The sequence below is a fragment of the Schistocerca piceifrons genome, chromosome 10 (genome assembly GCF_021461385.2).
Source record: "Schistocerca piceifrons isolate TAMUIC-IGC-003096 chromosome 10, iqSchPice1.1, whole genome shotgun sequence".
In the NCBI taxonomy this organism is placed as follows: domain Eukaryota; kingdom Metazoa; phylum Arthropoda; class Insecta; order Orthoptera; family Acrididae; genus Schistocerca; species Schistocerca piceifrons.
The window spans coordinates 40,906,878-40,934,253 of record NC_060147.1 but is presented as its reverse complement, the minus strand read 5'-3'; the positions used below and the strand labels follow the sequence as shown (position 1 = coordinate 40,934,253).

General features: G+C 42.2%; 1 protein-coding gene across 2 annotated transcripts in view; it reads left to right on the top strand.

Annotated features, from left to right (window-relative positions):
- The window catches only part of LOC124719016 (natterin-3-like), a 99,569-nt gene extending 79,153 nt beyond the window's left edge, over positions 1-20,416 (top strand). For both annotated transcript variants that reach the window (XM_047244682.1, XM_047244681.1), the window contains exons 4-5: positions 7,532-7,675; positions 20,202-20,416. In XM_047244682.1, the coding sequence (XP_047100638.1) occupies positions 7,532-7,675; positions 20,202-20,288 (231 nt within the window). In that variant the 3' untranslated portion in view covers positions 20,289-20,416. The remainder of the gene's footprint in view (positions 1-7,531; positions 7,676-20,201) is intronic.
- Positions 20,417-27,376: the final 6,960 nt, after the last annotated feature.

Genomic DNA, 27,376 nt, shown 5'->3' with positions numbered 1-27,376 from the left:
TTTCCAGCAATTACGTAAGTTTTCTTCCTAAAAAACGGAATTACCCGGACTATAATGGCTCATACCTGATGAAATATACATTAAAGTGCCAAAGAAACTGATATAGACAGCTACGGTCGCAGGTTCGAATCCTGCCTAGGGCATGGATGTTTGTGATGTCCTTAGGTTAGTTAGGTTTAACTAGTTCTAAGTTCTAGGGGACTAATGACCTCAGCAGTTGAGTCCCATAGTGCTCAGAGCCATTTGAACCATTTGATATAGACATGCGTATTGAAATACAGAGATACGTAAACAGACGGAATACAGCGCTGCGGCTGGCAACGCCAACATAGGACAACAAGTTGTTGTTAGATCGCTTACTTCTACTACAGTGGCAGGCTATCCAGATTTAAGTGAGTTTGAACGTGGTGCTATAGGTGCCGCACGAGCGATGGGACACAGCATCTCCGAGCTAGCGATGAAGTGGAAATTTTTCCGTACGACCATTTCACGAGGGTAGTGTGAATATCAGGAACGCGGTAAAACATCAAATCTCCGACGTCACTGCGGCCGGAGAAAGATCCTCCAGCAACAGGACCACCGACGACTGAAGAGACTCGCTTAACGTGACAGATTGAACGGACTGGACAGTGTCTTGAATTGAGGGTATAAGATGAACATCAACAAAAGCAAAACGAGGATAATGGAATGTAGTCGAATTAATTCGGGTGATGCTGAGGGAATTCGATTAGGAAATGAAACACATAAAGTAGTAAAGGAGTTTTGCTATTTGGGGAGCAAGATAACTGATGATGGTCGAAGAAGAGAAGATGTAAAATGTAGACTGGCAGTGGCAAGGAAAGCGTTTGTGATGAAGAGGAATTTGTTAACATCGAGTATAGATATAAGTGTCAGGAAGTCATTTGTGAAAGTATTTGTATGGAGTGTAGTCATGTATGGAAGTGGAACGTGGACAATAAATAGTTTAGACAAGAAGAGAATAGAAGCTTTCGAAATGTGGTGCTACAGAAGAATGCTGAAGATTAGATGGGTAGCTCACATAACTAATGAGGATGTATTGAACAGAATTGGGGAGAAGAGGAGCTTGTGGCACAACGTGACTAGAAGAAAGGAGCGGTTGGTAGGACATGTTCTGAGGCATCAAGAGATCACCAATTTAGCATTGGAGGGCAGCGCGGAGGGTAAAAATCGTACAGGGAGACCAAGAAATGAATACACTAAGGAGATTCAGAAAGATGTAGGCTGCATTAGGTACTGGGAGATGAAGAAGCTTGCACAGGATAGAGTAGAATGGAGAGCTGCATCAAACCAGTCTCAGGACTGAACACCACAGACGACGACTGTGCTCGAATCATACATTTTCAAGAATCTCATTCTTCAAATTAACGCCAATGTTTGATTCTAGCAGTATTCTTCCGATCAGGAATGCTCTTTCGGCCTCTGCTTTTATGTCCCCCTTGCGTCGTCCGTCACGTGTTATTTCTCTTTCACATTACCGCAATTACTTCCCGTCATCGGCTTCGCGTTTCCCAATTTTCTATTGTTCCTCACTAATCTCATTTCTGCCACTCCTCACTTCTTTCGTCTTTCTTCGGTCTACTCTCCGCCTACATTCTGCAGCCCTTGTACTGCTGATTCCATTCAGCATGTTCAGTAATTTTACTTCAGTTACACTGAGCACAACAATGTCATTTACGTCCATCCACGCTGAAATTTGATGCCACTCTAGGACCTCTCCAATATTTCGATCACTGTTTTTTCGCTATATGGAACCGAATAGTAGGTTGGAAGGTACGCGTATTCAAATACAGAGATATGTAAACTGGCAGGCGGCTGCGGTCGGCAACAAGTGTCCGGTGCAGTTGTTAGATTGGTTACTACTGGCACTATGGCAGGCTGTCAAGATGTAAGTGAGTTTGAACGTGGTGTTACACTCGGCACGAGCGGTAGGACACAGCATCTCCGAGGTAGCGAAGAAGTGGGGATTTTTCCGTATGATCATTTCATGAGTGTACCGTGAATATCAGGAATCCGGTAAAACATCAAATCTCCGACATCGCTGCCGTCGGAAGGAGATCCTGCAAGAGCGGGAGCAACGACGATTGAAGAGAATCGTTCAAAGTGACAGCACTGCAACCCTTGATTGCTGCAGATTTCAACGCTGGGCCTTCAGAAAGCGTCAGCGTACCAACCATTCAACAAAACATCATGGATATGGGCTTTCGGAGCCGAAGGTCCACTCCTGTACCCTTGATTACTGTATGACACATAGCCTTACTCCTCTCTTGGGCCCGTCAGTACCGACATTGGGCTGTTGGTGACAGGAAACATGTTGCCTGGTCGGACGAGTCTCGTTTCAAATTGTATAAAGCTGATGGACTACGGGTATGGAGACAACCTCATGAATCCATGGACCGTACAAGTCATCAGGGGGGTGTCCAAGCTGGTGTAGTCTCTGTAATGATGTGGTGTGTGTGCAGTTGCAGTGATATGGGACGCCGCATAGTCTAGATACGTCTCTGACAGGTGACACGTACGTAAGCATCCTGTCTGATCACCTGCAGCCATTCATGTCCATTGTGCATTCCGACGGACGTGGCCAATTCCAGCAGGACAATGCGACACCCCACTTTCAGCTTTCCACAGCACTGTATAGTTTGTCTGGTGTTCTAAGTGGTACATTCTTTTGTTACCAGTATTAGATATTAAACTTTTCCGTACTTGCATCTCTAACATTATATGAGTGCAGTGTGTGTGTGCCTATATGTCTGCCTGTATGGATAATGGAAAGTCCAAGATGGCGAAACAACAATATTATGAAAAGGATTGACTGCTACACAGTGGATACTGGAGGCGCTGAGTTGCAGGTAGGCCAACGAAAATTCTACTAAGTTATGAAAACCATTTAACAACCAAGCTCGCGTAAATTTTTTTTTTTTATTTAAGACCACCAATATCAACAGAATTTGCTGCCATTTTTAGGTCTAAAATGTTTTGTTGTAAAATATGTTCATTTTACGCTGAACCTCACACACAAGCTGCCAAGTGGATAAAGATAGTAATACACGTTTTGTCATCACTAAAGTATTTAAAAAACATAAAGCGCCTTGTTGACGTATCCTTTTGAATGAGGCGCTTTATGTTTTTTAAATGTTTTAGCGATGAGAAAACGTTTATGACATGCTGATTTTATTCGCTTGCCTTCCTGTGTGTGGGGCTCAGCGTAAAATGACCGTGTTTTACACAAAACAAAAAAAAAGACCTGAAGATGACAGCAAAGTGTGTTGAATGACCTTCGATGTTAAGTCCTATAGTGCTTAGAGCCTTTAGAATTTGAAAAAAGTTGAAATTTTTTGTGAGGCAGTTTTTTCATTATGTGCAAATTAGTGCTAGCTTGTCTGCATATACGTGAATAACAATGTGTGTGTCAATTACAGACAACTATGCAGTCATATTTATCTCTAGGGCGCGCATCTGGGGGAACTATATTTCTTATGATCATATTCCACTGTAAACAGTACAGAGATCTTAAAGGCGAGTCAGTGACTGATTAAAAACTATCACACACTGGTATAATCTGGAGTACATGCTCCTGCATCAGGGATATGACAGTCGTAATAAGAGCGTCAGTCATAAATATAATTTAATACATCGAAGAATAAAACTAATCAAGTGCCGAGTCACCATACACGCAACGCTCATAAACTTTATCGCTAATTATTAAAATGAACGGCATGCACTGGAAAGCCAAGCTGGGAATGCTCAGACAACACTTTCTCTGATAGCACTGACATTAAATGAGTTATGTCTGTGGTTCCTCGAACTGGAAATCTTATATTGTATGAACGTGTTGTCTGACAACTGCATTTGCCCAGCTTTCTTGACCATTCAATCCCAGTAGGCTGTGAACACTACGTTGACTTCCTGTCATAAATATATTAGGTATAAGTAGGATAAGTAGGAACGTAATGGCCGTGTGGTGCCAAGTATATACCACTGCCATTCCTCGTAATTTGGCAAGTGGCGAGCACATGATAACATCTTGTCCCCGCACCCCTATCTTCTCTATCCCCCTCCCCTATTCCTATATCAACCCCTCCACTCTCGTAAGTTGTCAGGTCCCTTTCTTGGAAATAGGCCACTCAAAGAGTTTCTAAGCCAGTACACACACACACACGTACACAAACATACACAGGCACACAAAACCACGTAGTCCAGGCTTACAATACAAGAATAATGTTTCTGAATAATAATGCCGATGAACTAAAGTTTCATCCAACAATTTGCAAATACAAAACATTCGCAGTACAAAGGGCAATTTAGGAAATACATAAACACAAAGGCTCATGAGACCAGCTGTCAATTTCAAAAATCCTCCCGCGCACCACACTGCAATGGTCGTTTACTACTACTTAGCTGAGCATTACAAAGACGAACCACAATGACGAATAAAAACAGTTTATGCATGCAGATATGTAACATGCCAAATAACATTCAATTCACTATGGAAATAAAAGCAGAAGAAACAATAGGCTATCTTGACCTCAAAATTACAAAATCCATCAACGGACACAGTTTTAACACATTCAGAAAATGAACAGCTTCAGGCAATATGTCACTCCATGCGTTTAGTCTTTCAGGTAGACGACTTTATAGCTCAATATCAACCTCATTGTCAACATTAGAAAGTTAGTGTGACACGTCAGACTGATGCTTCACTTCCTGTTAAACTGTAAAGGCTGAATTAGGATATTTCGATGAAAATAACAGAACACCATTAATTATTATGAATTTTTTTACACAGTAAAGTAAACTACAACTTTATCTGCACTACGGTGGCTCCATCCTATGGTATTATCTTATCAAACGTTTGTTATCATCTGCTGATAATTCCTTATCAGCTCACCTAATTTTACACATCTATCTGTAGCACCACATCTGAAACGCTTCGATTCTCTTCTTTTATGATTTTCCCAGAGGTCGTTCACCTGCATAAGACGCTGTGTTCGAAACGTGCATTCTCAGAAATTTCTTCCTCAAATTAAGGTCTACGTTTGATGCAAACAGACACCTTTCACCCAGGAATGTTCTTTTTTGCATGTGCTAGTATTCTTTTCACATCCTTCCTGCTGTGCGTTTTTCGGCTTAGGAGGCAGCAGAATTCTATAACTTCACCTACTCGATGTCACCAATTTCGATGTTAAATTTATCCTCAATATAATTTTTGATACTCCTCACTGCTTTCATCTTCCTTCTCTTTACCCTCAGTCCATATTCTGTAGTCATTTGACTGTTCATTCCATTCAGCAACTCAGTTCTTCTTTACATCCACTGAGGACAGCAATGTTATCAGTGAATTTTTTCAAGATCATCTTCGATGCCTATGTTGAACAGTAGAGGCTGAAGATTGCATCTCTATGTTACACCTTTTCCAATCCGATCACTTTATTCTTTTCCTTCGATCCTTACTTTTCTCTCTTGCTTCTTGTGTATGTACACTACTGGTTTTCAAACGGTCCAATAACGACGAATAATATTCACCTGTAATAGTTTTACCCTTTTCCAGATAGTCGATGAGGATTATCCCTTGCGAATCCCAAAAGACAGTCGCCATAATCTTTCCGGCCGAGGGAATGGTCTTCGCCATTTTTGGTGCAGATTCTCCTTCTGTAAAACATTGTTTAGATTGCTGTTTCGTCTCAGGAGTATAGTAATGTATCCATGGTTCATCCACAGTGGCGAAACGATGTTTAAAGTCCTGCGAATTTTTCCTGAACAGCTGCAAACCATCCTAGCAACACTTCATACGATTCGGTTTCTGATCAAGCGTGAGCAATCGCGGAACCCATCTTGCGGATAGCACCCTCATGTCCAAATGTTTATGCAAAATATTATGTACACATTCATTCGAGATGCCCACAGCACTAGCAGTCTCACGCACCTTAACTCTTCTGTCATCCATCACCATATCATGGATTTTATCAATGATTTCTGGAGTCGTAACCTCCGCAGGGCGTCCAGAACGTTCAGCATCACTTGTGCCCATATGGCCACTCCGAAAATTTTGAAACCACTTACAAACTGTTCTAATCGAAGGTGCAGAGGCACCCTAATGTTTATCAAGCTTCTCTTTAGTCTCCTGAGGCGTTTTTACTTTCATAAAGTAATGTTTAATCACCACTTTTTCGTCCATTTTTTTGACAATCACTCGACTTCCTTCATTAACACGAATGCCAAACACAAAGAAGTAGACCAATATGGCTGAAACTTGCTGTGCGTTCTTTCCAAAGATGCTACTAGTTAAACATGACCTCGATACGCGCTGGTGGTGCCATCTCTCGGACTTTGCACGGATTTCTCAAACACCCCTCGTATAACAGTCGAACTGCACTTTCAGCTTTCCACAGCACTGTACAGTTTGTCTGGTGTTCTAAGTGGTACATTCTTTTGTTACCAGTATTAGATATTAAACTTTTCCGTACTTGCATCTCTAACATTATATGAGTGCAGTGTGCGTGTGCCTATATGTCTGCCTGTATGGATAATGGAAAGTCCAAGATAGCGAAACAACAACATTATGAAAAGGATTGACTGCTACACAGTGGATACTGGAGGCGCTGAGTTGCAGGTAGGCCAACGAAAATTCTACTAAGATATGAAGACCATTTAACAACCAAGCTCGCGTAAAATATTTTTTTTTATTTAAGACCACCAATATCAACAGAATTTGCTGCCATTTTTAGGTCTAAAATGTTTTGTTGTAAAATATGTTCATTTTACGCTGAACCTCACACACAAGCTGCCAAGTGGATAAAGATAGTAATACACGTTTTGTCATCACTGAAGTATTTAAAAAACATAAAGCGCCTTGTTGACGTATCCTTTTGAATGAGGCGCTTTATGTTTTTTAAATGTTTTAGCGATGACAAAACGTTTATGACATGCTGATTTTATTCGCTTGCCTTCCTGTGTGTGGGGTTCTGCGTAAAATGACCGTGATTTACACAAAACAAAAAAAAGACCTGAAGATGACAGCAAAGTGTGTTGAAACCGGATGTCTTCAATAAAAAAAAACATTTTATCCGATCTTCGTTGTTGAATAGTTTTCAACAATTAAAACAGATCGCCCCTCAATACTCTCAAAATGAGAAAATTCAATCTACTAAGGATTAAAGATTTTAGCCGAAAGATCTTCTTCGGCAGTGGAAAGCCACACACATTAACACAAGCGCAACTGAGACACACGCGGCCACTTTCTCTCTGTCCATCTGAGACTCATTAGCCGGTAGCAGTGGTCATGTCTGTGTGAGTCATAATTGTGTGAAAGTGTGTGTATGCTTTCTATTTCTGAAGTAGGCAGTTTCGCCGAGAGCTACCTTTAGTAGTATTTTCGTTTTGCCTGTCTGCAACTCATTGTCTCATCTATGTGGTGAACAGCAATCTATCTTTTTGAGACTATTGTTTCATGTGTCGTTTACATGTAGGCTACTGAGTGAGGCCCACTTATGCAGTGCTCTATTGTGTTTTGCAGGTGCTGTGTGACGGGGACCCTGCCTGGGTGATGACCTCTGGGGGCAGCGTCCCAGATGGCGCAGTGCCCGGGGGAACCACCAGCGAGGGCGAACGGCTCTTCATTGGCCGCGTCATGCACGACGGCGCCTTCTCCGTGGGAAAGGTATTTAAAGACACCCTCCGTAGCCTAGCACGGGACGGTAGCCAGGGGCAGTACATGAAGGGCAGTCGTATCAACACAAAAGTCACTTACTGCATAAATTCCACACGAGTACAGTTTTGGTTTTAATTGTTAAGTTACCGGTAGCTTTCCTAAGAACACGTTTGTCGAACTGTTTCTCAGTTGTAGCCATCTGCGAAGTGGAATTCCGAGTGAACAAACAATTAATTACACACACACACACACACACACACACTGAAGCGCCAAAGAAACTGGTGTAGCCATGCGTATGCAAATATGCTGCTGCTGCTGCTGTGGTCTTCAGTCCTGAGACTGGTTTGATGCAGCTCTCCATGCTACTATATTTTGTGCAATCTTCTTCATCTCCCAGTACCTACTGCAGCCTACATCCTTCTGAATCTGCTTAGTGTATTAATCTCTTGGTCTCCCTCTACGATTTTTACCCTCCACGCTGCCCTCCAGTACCAAATTGGTGATCCCTTGATGCCTCAGAACCCTTCTTCTAGTCTAGTTGTGTCACAAACTCCTCTTCTCCCCAGTTCTGTTCAATACCTCCTCAATAGCTATGTGATCTACCCATCTGATCTTCAGCATTCTTCTGTAGCACCACATTTCGAAAGCTTCTATTCTCTTCTTTTCTAAACTATTTATCGTCCACGTTTCACTTCCATACATGGCTACACTCCATACAAATACTTTCAGTAACGACTTCCTGACATTTATACTCGATGTTAACAAATTTTTTTTCTTCAGAAACGCTTTCCTTGCCATTGCCAGTCTACATTTTATATCCTCTCTACTTCGACCATCATCGGTTATTTAGCTCCCCAAATAGCAAGACTCCTTTACTACTTTAAGTGTCTCATTTCCTAATCTAATTCCCTCGACATCACCCGACTTAATTCGACTACATTCCATTATCTTCGTTTTCCTTTTGTTGATGTGCATCTTATACCCTCCTTTCAAGATACTGTCCATTCCGTTCAACTGCTGTTCCAAGTCCTTTGCTGTCTCTGACAGAATTACAATGTCATCGGCGAACCTCAAAGTTTTTATTTCTTCTCCATGGATTTTAATACCTACTCCGAAATTTACTTTTGTTTCCTTCACTGCTTGCTCAATACACAGATTGAATAACATCGGGGATAGGCTACAACCCTGTCTCATTCCCTTCCCAACCACTGCTTCCCTTTCATGCCCCTCGGCTCTTATAACTGCCAACTGGTTTCTGTACAAATTATAAATAGCCTTTTGCTCCCTGTATTTTACCCCTGCCACCTTTAGAATTTGAAAGATAGTACGCCAGTCAACATTGTCGAAAGCTTTCTCTAAGTCTACAAATGCTAGAAACGTACGTTTGCCATTCCTTAATCTTTCTTCTAAGATAACTCAGTATTGTCTCACGTGTTCCAACATTACCACGGAATCCAAACTGATCTTCCCCGAGGTCAGCTTCTATATGTAAACAGACACATATAAACAAGCAGAAATTGGCGCTGCGGTCTGTGACGCCTATATAAGACAACAGGAGGTTTGGCGCTGTTGTTACACTGCTGGCAATTAAAACTGCCACACCACGAAGATGATGTGCTACAGACGCGAAATTTAACGGACAGGAAGAAGATACTGTGATATGCAAATCATTAGCTTTTCAGAGCATTCACACAAGGTTGGCGCCGGTGGCGACACCTACAACGTGCTGACATGACGAAAGTATTCTCAAACACAAACAACGGTTGAACGGCCTTGCCTGGTGAAACGTTCTGGTGATGCCTCGTGTAAGGAGGAGAAATGCGTACCATCACGTTTCCGACTTTGATAAAGATCAGATTGTAGCCTATCGCGATTGGGGTATATCGTATCGCGACATTGCTGCTCGCGTTGGTTCAGATGCAGCGACTGTTGGCAGAATATGGAATCGGTGGGTTCAGGAGGGTAATACGGAACACCGAGCTGGTTCCCAACGGCCTCGTATCACTAGCAGTGGAGATGACAGGCATCTTATCCGCATGGCTGTAACGGATCATGCAGCAGATGGGGACGTTTGCAAGACAACAACCATCTGCACGAATAGTTCGACTTCGTTTGCAGCAGCTCGGAGACCACGGCTGCGGTTACCCTTGACGCTGCATTACAGACAGGAGCGCCTGCGATGGTGTACTCGACGACGAACCTGGGTGCACGAATGTCAATACGTCACTCTTTCGGATGAATGCAAATTCTGTTTCCAGCATCATGATGGTTGCATCCGTGTTTGGCGACATCGCAGGGAACGCACACTGGAAGCGTGTATTCATCTTCGCCATACTGGCGTATCACCCGGCGTGATGGTGTGGGGTGCCATTGGTTACACTTCTCGGTCACCTCTTATTCGCATTGATAGCACTTTGAACAGTGGACGTTACATTTTAGATGTATTACGACACGTGGCTCTACCCTTCATTCGATCCCTGCGATACCCTACATTTCAGCAGGATAATGCACAACCGCATTTTGCAAGTCTTGTACGGGCCTTTCTGGTTACAGAAAATGTTCGACTGCTGCCCTGGCCACTACATTCTCCGGATCTCTCACCAACTGAAAATGTCTGTTCAATGGTGGCCGAGCAACTGGCTCGTCACAATACGCCAGTCACTACTCTTCATGAACTGTGGTATCGTGTTGGAGCTGCATGGGCAGCTGTACCTGTACACGCCATCCAAGCTCTGTTATGGCCAGAGGTGCTTGTTCTGGGTACTTATTTCTCAGGATCTATGCACCCAAACTGCGTGAAAATGTAATCACATGTCAGTTCTAGTATAATATTTTTGTCCAATGAGTACCAGTTTGTGTTCTTGGTGTAGCAATTTTAATGGTCAGTAGTGTAGATTGGTTACTGCTCCTCCAATGCTAGGTAATCAACACTTCAGTGACTTTGGACGTGGCGTTATAGTCGGCGCACGAGCGACGGGTAACGGCAACTGGGAGGTAGCGATGAAGTGGGGATTTTCCCGTACGACCATTTCACGAGTGTACCGTGAATATTAGGAATACTGCAAAACATCAGATCTCCGAAGAAAAGATCCTGCAAGAACGGGACCAAAGACGATTGAAGAGAATCATTCAACGTGACGGAATTGCAATCCTTCCACAAATTGCTTCAGGTTTCAGTGCTGGACCATCAACAAGTGTCAACTTGCGAACCATTCCACTAAACATCATCGATATGATGACCGAACGACACAAAGCATTATGCATCGCCTGGGCCCATCAACATCGACTTTGGATTGTTGATGAATGCAAATATGTTGCCTCGTCAGACGAGTCTCGTTTCAAATTAAATCGAGCGTTGTATGTGAATGGGTATGGAGATAACCTCACGAATCTATGGACCCTGCATGTCAATAGGGGACTGTTCAAGCCGATGGTGGCTCTGTAATGGTGGGGAGCGTGTGGAGTTGGAGTGATATGTGACCCCTGATACGTCTAGATACGACCCTGACAGGTGACACCTACGTAAGCATCCTGTCTGATTACCTGCACCCATTCATGTCCACTGTGCATTCCGATGTACTTGGGCAATTGCAGCAGGACAATGCAACACGCCCTACGCCCAGAATTGCCCCAGAGTGGCTCGAGGAACACTCTTCTGAGTTTAAAATATATATAGGGCGAGAAAGCCACTGACGTCTTCGGCGCAGATGCACACCAGGTTAGAACTTTCTCTGATAGCACTGACATTAAATGAGTTATGTCTGTGGTTCCTCGAACTGGAAACCTTATATTGTATGAACGTGTTGTCTGACAACTGCATCTGCACAGCTTTCTTGACCATTCAATCCCAGTAGGCTGTGGACACTACGTCGACTTCCTGTCATAAATATATTAGGTATAAGTAGGATAAGTAGGAACGTAACGGCCATGTGGTGCCAAGTGCATACCACTGCCATTCCTCGTAATTTGGCAAGCGGCGAGCACATGATGACATCTTGTCCCCGCACCCTTATCTTCTCTATCCCCCTCCCCTATTCCTATGCCAACCCCTCCACTCTAGTAAGTTGTCATGTCCCTTTCTTGGAAATAGGCCACTCAAAGAGTTTCTAAGCCAGTACACACACACACACGTACACAAACATACACAGGCACACAAAACCACGTAGTCCAGGCTTCCAATACAAGAATAATGTTTCTGAATAATAATACCGATGAACTAAAATTTCATCCAACAATTTGCAAATAGAAAACATTAGCAGTACAAAAGAGCAATTTAGGATCACCAACGCTCAGGAACAAGCCTGAAAAAACATAAACGCAAAGGCTCATGAGGCCAGCTGTCAATTTCAAAAATCCTCCCGCGCACCACACTGCAATGGTCGTTCACTACTACTTACTAGGGAACCTCCCCATCGCACCCCCCTCAGATTTAGTTATAAGTTGGCGCAGTGGATAGGCCTTCAAAAACTGAACACAGATCAATTGAGAAAACAGGAAGAAGTTGCGCGGAACTGTGAAAAAATAAGCAAAATATACAAACTGAGTAGTTCATGGCAAGATAGGCAACATTAAGGACACTGGGACCGCAGCAGCAGCGCCGTGGTCTCGTGGTAACGTGAGCAGCTGCGGAACGAAAAGTCCTTGGTTCAAATCTTCCATCGAATGAAAACTTTAATTTTTTATTTTCAGTTTATGTGACAAACTCTTACGTTTTCATCACTTTTTTGGGAGTGATTATCACATCCACAAGAAAACCTAAATAGGGCAAGGTAGAAGAATCTTTTTACCCATTCGCCAAGTGTACAAGTTAGGAGGGTCGACAACATATTCCTGTCATATGACGCACATGCCGTCACCAGTGTCGTATAGAATATATCAGATGTGTTTTCCTGTGGAGGAATCGGTTGGCCTATGACCTTGCGATCAAATGTTTTCGGTTCCGATTGGAGAGGCACGTCCTTTCGTCTACTAATCGCACGGTTTTGCGATGCGGTCGCAAAACACAGACACTAAACTTATTACAGTCAACAGAGACGTCAGTGAACGAACGGACAGATAATAACTATGCAAAAATAAAGAAAGTAAAATTTTCACTCGTTGGAATACTTGAACCAAGGACCTCTCCTTCTGCAGCTGCTCACTCTACCACGGGACCACGGCGCACCTGAGCTCACGTTCTCCTTTATGTTGCCTATGTGGCCAAGACTGATGACCAGTTTGTATATTTTGCTTATTTTTTCACAGTTCCACACAACTTCTTTCTGTTTTCTCAATTGATCTGTGTTCAGTTTATCAAGGCCTATCCACTGTGCCAACTTATAACTAAATCTGAGGGGGTGCGATGGGGAGGTTCCCTTGTTAGCTGAGCATTACAAAGACGAACCACAATAACGAATAAAAACAGTTTATGCATGCAGATATGTAACATACCAAATAACATTCATTTCACTATGGAGATCAAAGCAGAAGAAACAATACGCTATCTTGACCTCAAAATTACAAAATCCATCAACGGACGCAGTTTTAACACATTCAGAAAATGAGCAGCTACAGGCAATATTTCACTCTTTCAGGTAGACGACTTTATAGCTGAATATCAATCTCATTGTCAACATTAGAAAGTTAATGTGACACTTCAGACTGATGCTTCACTTCCTGTTAAACTGTAAAAGCTGAAGTAGAATATTTCGATGAAAATAAAAGAACACCACTAATTATTATGAATTTTTTTACACAGTAAAGTAAACTACAACTTTATCTACACTACGGTGGTCCCATTCTATGGTATTATCGTATCAAACGTTTGTTATCATCTGCTGATAATTCCTTATCTTATCAGCCCACCTAATTTTTCACATCTATCTGTAGCACCACATCAGGAACGCTTCGATTCTCTTCTTTTATGATTTTCCCAGAGGTCGTTCACCTGCATAAGACGCTGGATTCGAAATGTGCACTCTCAGAATTTTCTTCCTCAAATTAAGGTCTACGTTTGATGCAAACAGACACCTTTCACCCAGGAATGTTCTTTTTTGCATGTGCTAGAATTCTTTTCATATCCTTCCTGCTGTGCGTTTTTCTGCTTAGGAGGTAGCAGAATTCTATAACTTCACCTACTCGATGTCACCAATTTCGTTGTTAAATTTATCCTCAATCTAATTTTTGATACTCCTCATTGCTTTCATCTTCCTTCTCTTTACCCTCAGTCCATATTCTGTAGTAATTTGACTGTTCATGCCATTCAGCAACTACCTCAGTTCTTCTTTACATCCACTGAGGACAGCAATGTTATCAGTGAATCTTTTCAAGATCATCTTCGATGTCTATGTTGAACACTAGAGGCTGAAGATTGCATCTCTGTGTTACACCTTTTCCAATCCGATCACTTTATTCTTTTCCTTCGATCCTTACTTTTCTCTCTTTGTTCTTGTGTAGGTACACTACTGGCCATTAAAATTGCTACACCACGAAGATGATGTGCTACGGACGCGAAATTTAACGTACAGGAAGAAGATGCTGTGATATGCAAACGATTAGCTTTTCAGAGCATTCACACAAGGTTGGCGCCGGTTACAACACGTACAACGTGCTGACATGAGGAAAGTTTCCAACCGATTTCTCATACACAAACAGCAGTTGACCGGCGTTGCCTGGTGAAACGTTGGTGTGATGACTCGTGTAAGGAGGAGAAATGTGTACCATCACGTTTTCGACTTTGATAAAGATCGAATTGCAGCCTATCGCGATTGCGGTCTATCATATTGCGACATTGCTGCTAGCATTGGTCGAAATCCAATGACTGTTAGCAGAATATGGAATCGGTGGGTTCAGGAGGGTAATACGGAACGCCGTGCTGGATCCCAACGGCCTCGTATCACTAGCAGTCGAGATGACAGGCATCTTATCCGGATGTCTGTAACGAATCGTATAGCCACGTCCCGATCTCTGAGTCAACAGATGGGGACGTTTGCAAAACAACAATCATCTGCACGAACGTTTCCAGCAGCATGGACTATCAGCTCGGAGACCGTGGCTGCGGTTACCCTTGACGCTGCATCACAGGAGCGCCTGCGATGGTGTACTCGACGACGAACCTGGGTGCACGAATGGCAAAACGTCGTTTTTTCGGATCAATCCAGGTCCTGTTTACAGCATCATGATCGTCGCATCCGTGTTTGGCGACATCGCGGTGAACGCACATTGAAAGCGTATATTCGTCTTCGCCATACTGGCGTATCACCCGGTGTGATAGTATGGGATGCCATTGGTTACACGTCTCGGTGACCTATTGTTCGCATTGACGGCACTTTGAACAGTGGACGTTGCGTTTCAGATGTGTTACGACCCATGGCTCTACCCTTCATTCGATCCCCGCGAAATCCTACAATTCAGCAGGATAATGCACGACCGCATGTTGCAGGTCCTGTACGGACCTTTCTGGATACAGAAAATGTTCGATTGCTGCCCTGGCCAGCACATTCTCCAGATCTCTCACTAATTGAAAACGTCTGGTCAATGGTGGCCGAGCAACTGGCATGTCACAATACGCGAGTCACAACTCTTGATGAACTGTGGTATCGTGTTCAAGCTGCATGGGCAGCTGTACCTGTACACGCCATCCAAACTCTGTTTGACTCAGTGGCCATCCTTATCAAGACCGTTGTTACGGCCAGAGATGATTGTTCTGGGTACCGATTTCTCAGAATCTATGCACCCAAATTACGTGAAAATGTAATCACATGTCAGTATTGGTATAATACATTTGTCTAATGAATACCCGTTTATCATCTGCATTTCTTAGCAATTTCAATGGGCAGTAGTGTAGGAACGTAAAGGCCATGTGGTGTCAAGAATATGCCTTTGCCATTCCTCTGATTTTGGGAAATGGCGAGCACATGACGAGATCTTGTTCTCGCACCCCTATCTTCTCTATCCCCCTCTCCCATCCCTCTACCAAGTCTCCCTTTCTTGAAACAGCCTGCACACACACACACACACACACACACACACACACACACACACACACACACACACAAAACCACATAGTCAAGGCTTCCTACACGAGAATAATGTTTCTGAATAATAATGCCGTAGAATTAAAGCTTGATCCAACAAGTTGCAAATAGGCAGGAAACATTCTTAGGCCAAAACAGCAATTTAGGATCACCAACGCTCAGGAACTAGCCGTAAAATACGTAAACGCAAAGGCTCATGAGGCCAGATCTCAATTTCAAAAATCCTCCTGCACACCACATTGCAAAGGTCGTTCACTAATACATAGCTGAACATAGAAAGACGAACCACAATAACGAATAAAAACAGTGTAAGCCTGCAGATATGTAACATACCAAATAACACTCAATTCCCTATGGAAATCAAAGCAGAAGAAACAATACGCTATATTGACCTCAAAATTACAAAATCCATCAACGGACACAGTTTTAACACATTCAGAAAATGAACAGCTGCAGACAACATTTCACGTGGATTTCACTGCATGAGTTTCGTCTTTCAGATAGACGACTTTGTAGCTCAATATCAATCAACATTACAAAATTAATGTGAGGTGTCAGACTGATGCTCCACTTCCTGAATTGTGCACGCTGAAGAAGGATATTTCGGTGAAAATAAAAAGAACACCATTATTTATTATGAATTCTTTTAGACAGTAAAGTAAACTACAATCCATAAGTTTTATCTACATTACAGTACCCCATTCTATGCTATTATCTTATCAAATATTTGTCTTTGTCTGCTGATAATTCCTTATCTTATCAGTCCACCTAATTTTACACAACGATCTATTCGACAACATCTGAAACGCTTCAATTCTCTTTTTTTTATGATTTTCCCAGAGGTCATTCACCTTCATAAGACGCTGTGTTCGAAACGTGCATTCTCAGAAATTTCTTCTTCAAATTAAGGTCTACATTTGATACTAGCAGACATCTTTCACCCAGAAATGTCCTTTTCTGCAAGTGCTAGTATTCTTTTCACATCCTTCTCGCTGTGCGGTCTTGTACATATAAGATAATAGAATTCCATAACCTTCTCCGAGGTCACCAATTTCAATGTTAAATATATTCCTAATTTTTGATACTCCTCATTGCTTTCATCTGCCTTCTCTTTACCCTCAGTCCGTATTCTGTAGTCATTTGACTGTTCATTCCATTCAGCAGGTACCACAATTCTTTTGTACATCCACTGAGGACAGTAACGTTATCAGTGAATCTTCTCAAGATATCTTCAGCCTGAATTGTTAATCCTGCTCCAAACCATTCTTTTACTTCAATCATTGCATCTTGGATGCGTATGTTGAACAGTAGAGGCGAAAGATTGCATCCTTGTGGTACACCTTTTCCAATTCTATGACTTAGTTCTTACTTTTCTCTCTTTGTTCTTGTGTATGCAGTATATTACCCGTATCTCCCTACAGCTTACATCTATTTTTTTCAGGATTTCGAACTTTTTGCTCTATTTTACTTCGCCGAACGCTTTTTCTGGCTCGACAAATGTTATGAACGTGTCTGTATTTTTCTTACGGCCATTGTCAAATTCAACATCAGAACTATCTCTCTTGTGGCTTTACTTTTCCCAAAGACGACCCGATATTCATCTAGCAAATCCTCAGTTTTCGTTTCCATTCTTCTATACACTAAAGTAACAAGAACGAAGATAGCCTCACACTGCAAATATGAAAGCATAAAGTTTTTATTCCATGATTGATTTTGGGACTTCATACCCCATTATAAAATGGTTCATATGGCTCTAAGCACTATGGGACTTAACATCTGCGAGGTGGCGCAGTGGTTAGCACACTGGACTCGCATTCGGGAGGACGACGGTTCAATCCCGTCTCCAGCCATTCCGATTTAGGTTTTCCGTGATTTCCCTAAATTGTTTCAGGCAAATGCCGGGATGGTTCCTTTGAAAGGGCACGGCCGATTTCCTTCCCCATCCTTCCCTAACCCGAGCTTGTGCTCCGTCTCTAATGACCTCGTTGTCGACGGGACGTTAAAAAACACTAACCTAACCTAACTTAACATCTGATGTCATCAATCCCCTAGAACTTAGAACTACTTAAACCTAACTAACCTAAGGACATCACACACATCCATGCTCCAGGCAGGATTCGAACCTGCGACCATACCAGCTGCGTTGTTCAGGACTGAAGCGCCTAGAACCGCTCTGCCACCCCCATTGTAAAGTTTTTTTCCAAAATTACTTACGTCGTAGGGATAACAGTGTTTCTACTTATGTGTACGTTTTAGACATTCTAGCAGCTGTAAGGTTTGGTTAAAGTTCTTGCGCTTAAGTCATTATAGTGTTTACAATTAGTCATATTAAATACCATCTACTAAATCAATAATGGTGTGCATATTTAAATGTTAATGTTATACCATGATATTGCTGATTAATTTGAAATTGAACTGAATCTAGTAGTAGTTGGCGTGCACAGCCACACTCTATGAGCGAAAGTATGTATAGTACTAAGACCAGTGTGTAGAGGGGACAGCAGTGAACATTAATTTGAGAGGTACATTGAAATATAATGAATACTATTTTGTGCCCAGTATGGTATGAATTATGTTACTATCCACCAGTGATATGTCATATCAGTAAGCAGATGTTGCTGAGATCACAATAATGACATAGTCTGACGCATGGCCTGATCAAGTTATATGTTTGACAGTGTCATGTTACTTTGGCATCAGTGTGACAAAACTGGAAATGTTTGTGACATAGTAAAGGACTAATCTGTGCAATGTGGGCTTCTTAATCGTATTCTCGGAGCAATATAGTAGTCAGAACGTAAAAGGTAGATCAATAGTTATAAGTAACCATTAATAGAATAAGTATACTTCTTTAGGTGAACGCAGGTGGCTGAGCACTTAGATGAAGTAGTGTCAGAAACTGCCGTTACGTTACTACTCTATTTAGGCACCATTACGAGGTGCATTCAAGTTCTAAGGACTCCGATTTTTTTTTCCAATTAACTACTCACCCGAAATCGATGGAACTGGCGTTACTTCTCGACGTAATCGCCCTGCAGACGTACACATTTTTCACAACGCTGACGCCGTGATTCCATGGCAGCGGCGAAGGCTTCTTTAGGAGTCTGTTTTGAGCACTGGAAAATCGCTGAGGCAATGGCAGCACGGCTGGTGAATGTGCGGCCACGGAGAGTGTCTTTCATTGTTGGAAAAAGCCAAAAGTCACTAGGAGCCAGGTCAGGTGAGTAGGGAGCATGAGGAATCACTTCAAAGTTGTTATCACGAAGAAACTGTTGCGTAACGTTAGCTCGATGTGCGGGTGCGATGTCTTGGTCAAACAGCACACGCGCAGCCCTTCCCGGACGTTTTTGTTGCAGTGCAGGAAGGAATTTGTTCTTCAAAACATTTTCGTAGGATGCACCTGTTACCGTAGTGCCCTTTGGAACGCAATGGGTAAGGATTACGCCCTCGCTGTCGCAGAACATGGATACCATTATTTTTTCAGCACTGGCGGTTACCCGAAATTTTTTTGGTGGCGGTGAATCTGTGTGCTTCCATTGAGCTGACTGGCGCTTTGTTTCTGGATTGAAAAATGGCATCCACGTCTCACCCATTGTCACAACCGACGAAAAGAAAGTCCCATTCATGCTGTCGTTGCGCGTCAACATTGCTTGGCAACATGCCACACGGGCAGCCATGTTGTCATCCGTCAGCATTTGTGGCACCCACCCGGATGACACTTTTCACATTTTCAGGTCGTCATGCAGGATTGTGTGCACAGAACCCACAGAAATGCCAACTGTCGAGGCGATCTGTTCAACAGTCGTTCGGCGATCCCCCAAAACAATTCTCTCCACTTTCTCGATCATGTCGTCAGACCGGCTTGTGCGAGCCTGAGGTTGTTTCGGTTTGTTGTCACATGATGTTCTGTCTTCATTAAACTGTCGCACCCACGAACGCACTTTCGAGACTTCCATAACTCCATCACCACACGTCTCCTTCAACTGTCGATGAATTTCAATTGGTTTCACACCACGCAAATTCAGAACGCTGTTCAAGTAAGGAAAACGTCGCCATTTTAAGTATTTAAAACAGTTCTCATTCTCGCCACTGGCGGTAAAATTCCATATGCCGTACGGTGCTGCCATCTCTGGGACGTATTGACAATGAACGCGGCCTCATTTTAAAACAATGCGCATGTTTCTATCTCTTTCCAGACCGGAGAAAAAAATCGGAGGCCTTAGAACTTGAATGCACCTCGTATAGTGGTTTTCTGTCGATTCTTGACGTCAATTGCCTCAAGCACTACTTCAGACATTAGTCGAGTCCACGTCACGTCGTATTGTGGCGCTTATGCATGCTCGCGGGGGCCCTAGTGGTGTACCACTTTCTTTTGCTCTTCAGTGTTGTACCAACGTGGGCACACACCTCATTCGAGATTTGACGTTGCAAATGCATCTTCGTCACTAGCCGTAAATTCCGTTACGTACCACTTACAATTTTTGTGTTTGCTTATTGCGTTTGTTCTCTTCTTCCCACAGGTGCAGCCGTCGCACGGCGTGTGCTACATCCCGTACGGGGGTGAGGAAGTGGCATACGGCGAGTACGAGATCCTGGTGGGCCGATAGACCAGGAACGTCCAGGCGAAACCACACACTGCCGGAGGAGGCAAGACTGACTGATTTGCCGCGTCCAAAACTCACATACATGTGCTGTCAGACCATTCAATTATGTCAATAAACACTCTGTCTGCTCATTGCCTTGTTTCTTTTGTGTCGCTGACGCCACGGCCTTTTCCTAAACTCCCTCGTCCATACATATTGTTCCCACTGTTCCAACTCCTGATGTCCGAGTTTTTACCAATATCTTTTTTTTTTAATTTGTGGTAAGTTCCTGGGGACCTAACTGCTGAGGTCTTCGGTCTCTAGACTTACGCACTACTTAATCTAAATTAAACTAACTTACACTAAGGAGAATACACACACACCCATGCCCCTTGGAGGACTCGAACCTCCGACGGAGGGAGCCGCATGAAGCGTGGCAAGGCGCTTTTTATCAAACAGTTCATTTATTTGTTTACTTGAATTTCTTATTCAGCCCGACTGGATTGGTGTCTTCAGGCCCTCTCTTACATCGAACAAGGAGGTAAAATGGTTCAAATGGCTCTGAGCACTATGGGACTCAACTGCGGAGGTCATTAGTCCCCTAGAACTTAGAACTAGTTAAGGGGATACGGAATCACCTATCCCCGCAATGTTAATATATGCCTACTATAGGGAACATTTTCTCACGAACTACTGGAGACAGAGAGGTAAAAATTTTACTGTATGTGCATTCATATGTTACAACAATACTGAAACAACAGTTCATTGTCAAAGTATTTTCTTACAGAGATATTGTACATTTATTTTTAAGTAAATTTTTTCCATCGCTTTTTACTAGACTATCACCCCTAAGTCTTTTGTAAATCAAGTAATTAAAAAATCGTTGTTTCAGTATGTAATAGGGACCTATGTCACTACGTCATAAAAATTTCAGACTTCTAGGTTGACCAGTACCTGAGATAATGTTCCTAGATGAAGTAAAAAGTAAACTTACGGGAAACGGAGAAAGAAGATTAAAACATTCCTGATCCGTAGCTAATACCCCCTTCACAGTCTTCATAATCATCTTCAAGTCTTCTTTTGGCACCCCTCTGCACCTGTCTTGCTTTTTTCACTAATGTCTTGATTATATTATCAGCATGCCTTAGTCTGTGCTGATCTAAAAAGAACATAGCACGTACCGTACGGGAACCAACACACATACCCAACTTTTGAAGGACCTGGCATTTAGTTATATTTCCAAGATTGAAGGTTGCCACAGCATCATACACACCAAAATGTAGTGTATTAATTCCGACAAACACTGTTTTTGGGAGACGATGCCATATCACACTATTCAAGCACTCGTTGGGGTTCTGCGTTTTTCCGTGAAGACATTTCATCAGAAGACTTCTGTCAGCCAGATCTCTGAAAATGGGCTTTATTTCTGCCATGATGGCTGATGGTAGACTGTGGTGGTGAATGTATTTCTCTCCTGTTGTTAGTCCCCTATTGTATTTACACCAGCTGTTTTCACCTTTGGGGCACAAACCATGTTGTGGATGCTCATCCGTGGATGCGGTGTGGAAATATAAAGCCCATATAGCTCTCCTCATTTCTTCAAGATTGCCTGTATTTTGCCTGATTGCAAGGCCATAGCAGTTCTGAATGTGGTCTATTATGGAATCAGTCAATCTTCCTCTGCCATCCAAGGTTTTCCCATCATCTAGTTTTTTCCCTTTCATAACTGATTTTAACCTTCTCAGCCTGGCACCCATTCTCTTCTGCACATGTCCTATACATTCAAGTTTGCTTATATTTACACTGTTCCCATATGGTTTGCTTTCCAAAACTTCTTTGAATGCTTTAGAGTCACCATCTCCCAGATATTTGACATAGCGAACATTATACCACTGTGAAGAGCGATGAAAAATTTTCTTCACCCCAGCAACCTCCATGCCACCACTACTACCATAATAATTAGCAATACAGTCATCACTGTGTTCATTTTTCAGCCTGCCTGTGCACCTACAGTATTTAGACATTATTGCAACATCAATAACCTTGCCAGTATCAACACTAGTTGCTGTTACAACACCATTGTTGGAGGTGTGGCCCCTTTTCTGCCACGTGCCATCAAACGCCACTGTGAGGTCACGACTGCCGTCATTTTCTTCCACTGCTTCTTCCACAGCAACCTGCATTGACTTCTGTGCTACATCTTCAACTGCAGATCCTAGTACATAATTGTAAGCTTCAAACTTTGAAGGTGCACTTGGAAGATTTAGAACACCACATAGCATATCACCAGCTGCTTTGCCCTTACCAATTGCTCGCAATCCATAAACTAACCTAATATTTACACTATAAAGTTCAGTTTTCTTGTATCCATTATTTACAGTTACTGAAACCGAACTTGGAAACTTACAGCTGTATTTACAAACACTGCATATTAAATTAAACTGGGCAGCCAGGCCAACATGGGATTCTACTTTCAGAGAAACGTTTCCATGACATTTTTTGCAGCACAAACTGTTTTCAAGAGCTTCACACAATATATTCGTATCAATGAGTTCAAAAACTTCATTCCCTCTATCAAGTAAATTATATTTCTCTTCCAAATCTCTTAGTTTTTTATAAGAAGCACTGTTTTCATTTGGTGTAAGTTCGTTCGGCAAATCAGTAATAAGTGGATTCACATTTTCCAACAGTGATGATGATGAACTGCTTTGCTTTGCTAAAGAATCATTATTTCTTTTCTTTTGCCAGTTCACACGCTTTTTAAATACTTTTGCTTTAGCTCTAGGCATTTTCACTGCGAAAAATGAAGCACTAAATACGAAATAACTCAACAACAACTACTTTCTTATATCACACTGTTTACAAAACAGTCCCCCCACAAAGTCAAAGAGTAACTTGAGGAAACCAGAGAGAAACATTTTCGGGCAACTAGTGTATAAATAGTCGCTGGAAACCGGGATATTTGAATTCATGTCACTTTAAAGGTACTGCCAAAAAGTTCATGGTCAGCCACGAGAGACGTGTATAACTAAAGCGCAATACCCGATCTCACAAATATATAAAAATAAAATAGTTATAATTGTAGTAGAGCTATGTATGATACGTCATTTTAAAGAGGAAACATGGCAGAATATAATACGCCAATAAAAAAAAAATTCGATTTTTTAACCCAAAATCCGATTCCGTATCCCCTTAAACCTAACTAACCTAAGGACATCACAAACATCCATGCCCGAGGCAGGATTCGAACCTGCGACCGTAGCGGTCTTGCGGTTCCAGACTGCAGCGCCTTTAACCGCACGGCCACTTCGGCTGGCAACAAGGAGGTACTTACGGGTACAAAGAAAGATCACTAAACATTTTTAATTTCTTTGTTTTCATAGCCCTGTGAGTTACGTTTGCGTTTTGGTTGTTTTGGAGAGGAGACCAGACTACGGGGTCATTGGTCTTATCGGATTAGGGAAGGACGGGGAAGGAAGTCGGCCGTGCCCTTTGAAAGGAACCATCCCGGCATTTACCTGGAGCGATTTAGAGAAATCACAGAAAACCTAAATCATTATGGTCCGACGCGGGACTGAACCGTCGTCCTCCCGAATGCGAGTCCAGTGTGCTAGCCACTGCACCACATCGCTCGGTGAGTTACGTCTGGGAAATACACAGTTGGACCAAAATACACTGTCTGACAAAAATAGCCAAGCATCCAGAGTACACAGGTCGATGTCAAATACCTAAAAATATACATCTTCCCAGTTTGTGTGATTTTAAGTGGTGCTTGAATCTAGCATCTTTTTTTAAAATTTTTTAATTTTTTTGTGTTGATATTCCCGTTGCTTTGGGTTTAGTTATCGACTGTCGTTTCTTATTTGTAGTACACTGTTACTATTTGAGTTCACGTACTGTCATTATGTCGCTTGGAGACAATGAGTGGATTGTGGACGCTAGCTAATTGAGTGTCAAATGGAGAAACAGGAAAAGTTCCACCATATTATTCTGTTTGAGATAAATAGAGGGGCGATAGCAACGGAGGCAGCCAAAAAGATTAGCGCCGTTTTTGAGGATAAAGCCACTGGACAGAGCACGGCAATAAAATTGTTTTCCCATTTTAAGGACATTAGTGACTTTTCACGGTTAGGGAGACCTACGGTGTTTGATGAACGTCGTTTAACGGCATTGATACACAATGATTCACGTCATTTTAGGACTCGGGAATTGGAAACTTTGGTGAATTATGATCATTCCACCATCTTGCATGCAGTGGGGAAGGTCCAGAAATCGTGTTGTTGGGTACCGCAGGCTCCGAACCAAAATCACAAAAATCAGCGGCTGGCCATATGTGCATCTGTGTTTGCTCGTTATCAGATGGGCCGTCAACAACACCGACCATTCGTATCCTGCATCGTTACTGGTTATTGTAACGTAAGGAAAAGAAAGGAATGGATGAGGCCAAACAAAGCAGCAACTCCCCCTACAATGAACTGAACACTTCGAAAAAACATAATGTTATGCATCCGATGGAACCTCATGTTTTTCGCTCTCTATCGGTAGATCTTCAAGGAACTTACTTTGGGGATGAAAATTGCTCCTAACTTGGCTCTTGGAATTCTTCGCCTCGAAACCAGCTGATTTCTACAGTCACAGAATCGAAAAGTTACCCCAGCGTTGGTGGACTGGTGTAAAGAGTGAAGGAGAGAATATTATTGATAAATAATTCCCAATAATTTGCGTCTATTGTGTTTATTACACTTATGGAAAAACGCTACGAACTTGTGCAACAACCCAATACTTTGCCTCATAGCTTAGCTTTGTAAACACCAGCAGCAGTCCGAGATCACTGTGGTATTGCTAGTGCGTTGATAGCGCCTTTCCATTTGAAAACGTACTGGTAGAAAAGTTCTCCATGTTCTCCTCTAAAAGTGCCGAGGTCATCGCGGAAAGGAGTCCGAATGATGGTTCAACAAATTTAGTAAAAATTAGTACCAAAAAAATGTTCATATGTATGTGAAATCTTATGGGACGTAACTGCTAAGGTCATCAGTCCCTAAGCTTACACACTACTTAACCTAAACTATCCTAAGGACAAACACACACACACATGCCCGAGGGAGGACTCCAACTTCCGCCGGGACCAGCCGCACGCATTAGTACCATATCACACGAAGTGGTATTACCGCAGTACTTGTTGTACAATGCCGTGATGGTTCTCTGCCCTGTCGCTGCCTGAAATGTTCTTGCAGACACCTGTAAAGCACAACCACACCATTCGTTCAATGTCGTTCAAGAAATCAAGGAAATTTTCATAAGACATTAAGCCCCTAGTGGCGACAGGAATGGCATCGGCCACCCTCCGAAGCTAACGTTGCCAAACTGCATAGTAACAACACACAGCCGGCAGTAGCTCGAGTGGGATCCGGATACAGGCCGACAGACATTAAGCCCCTGATTTGCGGTCACATTCTCTTTCGTCATGTTTGAAGGATTATCTACCGAAAAAGTTTTGAGAATGAAAAATTATTGAACGTTTTTACTCTTTCGGGCATAGATGATAGAAATATGTCAACTCCACGCAAGAGCAGACAGCAAACAAACATCCCCTAGCGCACTTCAAATTTTTGAGGGTCCAATTGAAACATTTAACATTAAATTCTTATTGTTCGCTGGATATCGTGTACATGATTTTTAGCACAATTCAAAGGACTTTTAAAGGTTTGCCTTAACTTATTTTACTTCTTACTTTCGGAGAAATCATGTCACAAGACATTTAACAGCTTTATTTTCTAATGTTTGACAGTTAAATATCAAGCCAGTGCAGCTTTTATATGCGAAACAGCTAGGACTCTCTGTTCTTCAGAATCTAATGTCAAAGTTTCTACTTGTTCTCTAATTTCTTTTACCTCTGTGTGAACCTGTTCTTTTTGTTCTTTTATCTGTGCTATCGCAATTACGGTGTTGATTTTAGCTAATAGTTCGTCCTTTTCATTACGCTGACATGTCTTCAAGTTTTCGTGTTCTGTTTCAAACGTATTCTATTCGCAAAACTGTTCATTATTGGTTGAAGGTCATTTTTTTTTATTTCTTCCCTCATATCAACAGATACATTTGGTATTTTCAATTTCATTTTTTCCTGTCATTTTCTATTTTCTTCCTGTCATATTTTATTTCTTCGTTAAGTGATTTACTATTTTCTTCATATGATTTTCTATTCTCATCTTGTATTTCCCTAAGTATTTGACGAATTTTACCTAGAAAAAATTGTCGAATTCGCGCAGAGCGATTCTGTATATTGTTGTTGTTGTGGTCTTCAGTCCTGAGACTGGTTTGATGCAGCTCTCCATGCTACTCTATCCCGTGCAAGCTTCTTCATCTCCCAGTACCCACTGCAACCTACATCCTTCTGTATCTGTTTAGTGTATTCATCTCTTGGTCTCCCTCCTCGATTTTTACTCTCCACGCTGCCCTCCAGTACTAAATTGGTGATCCCTTGATGCCTCAGAACATGTCCTACCAACCGATTCCTTCTTCTAGTCAAGATGTTCCACAAACTCCTCTTCTCCCCAATTCTATTCAATACCTCCTCATTAGTTATGTGATCTATCCATCTAATCCTCAGCATTCTTCTGTAGCACCACATTTCGAAAGCTTCTATTCTCTTCTTGTCCAAACTAGTTATCTTCCATGTTTCACTTCCATACATGGCTATACACCATACAAATACTTTCAGAGACGACTTCCTGACACTGAAATCAACTCGATGTTAACAAATTTCTCTTCTTCAGAAACGCTTTCCTTGCCATTGCCAGTCTACGTTTTATATCCTCTCTACTTCGACCATCATCAGCTATTTTGCTCCCAATATAGCAAAACTCCTTTTCTTCTTTAAGCATCTCATTTCCTAATCTAATTTCCGCAGGATCACCCGACTTAATTCGACTACATTCCATTATCCTCGTTTTGCTTTTGTTGATGTTCATCTTACATCCTCCTTTCAAGACCCTGTCCATTCCGTTCAATTGCTCTTCCTGGTCCTTTGCTGTCTCTGACAGAATTACAATGTCATCGGCGAACCTTAAAGTTTTTATTTCTTCTCCATGGATTTTAATGCCTACTCCGAACTT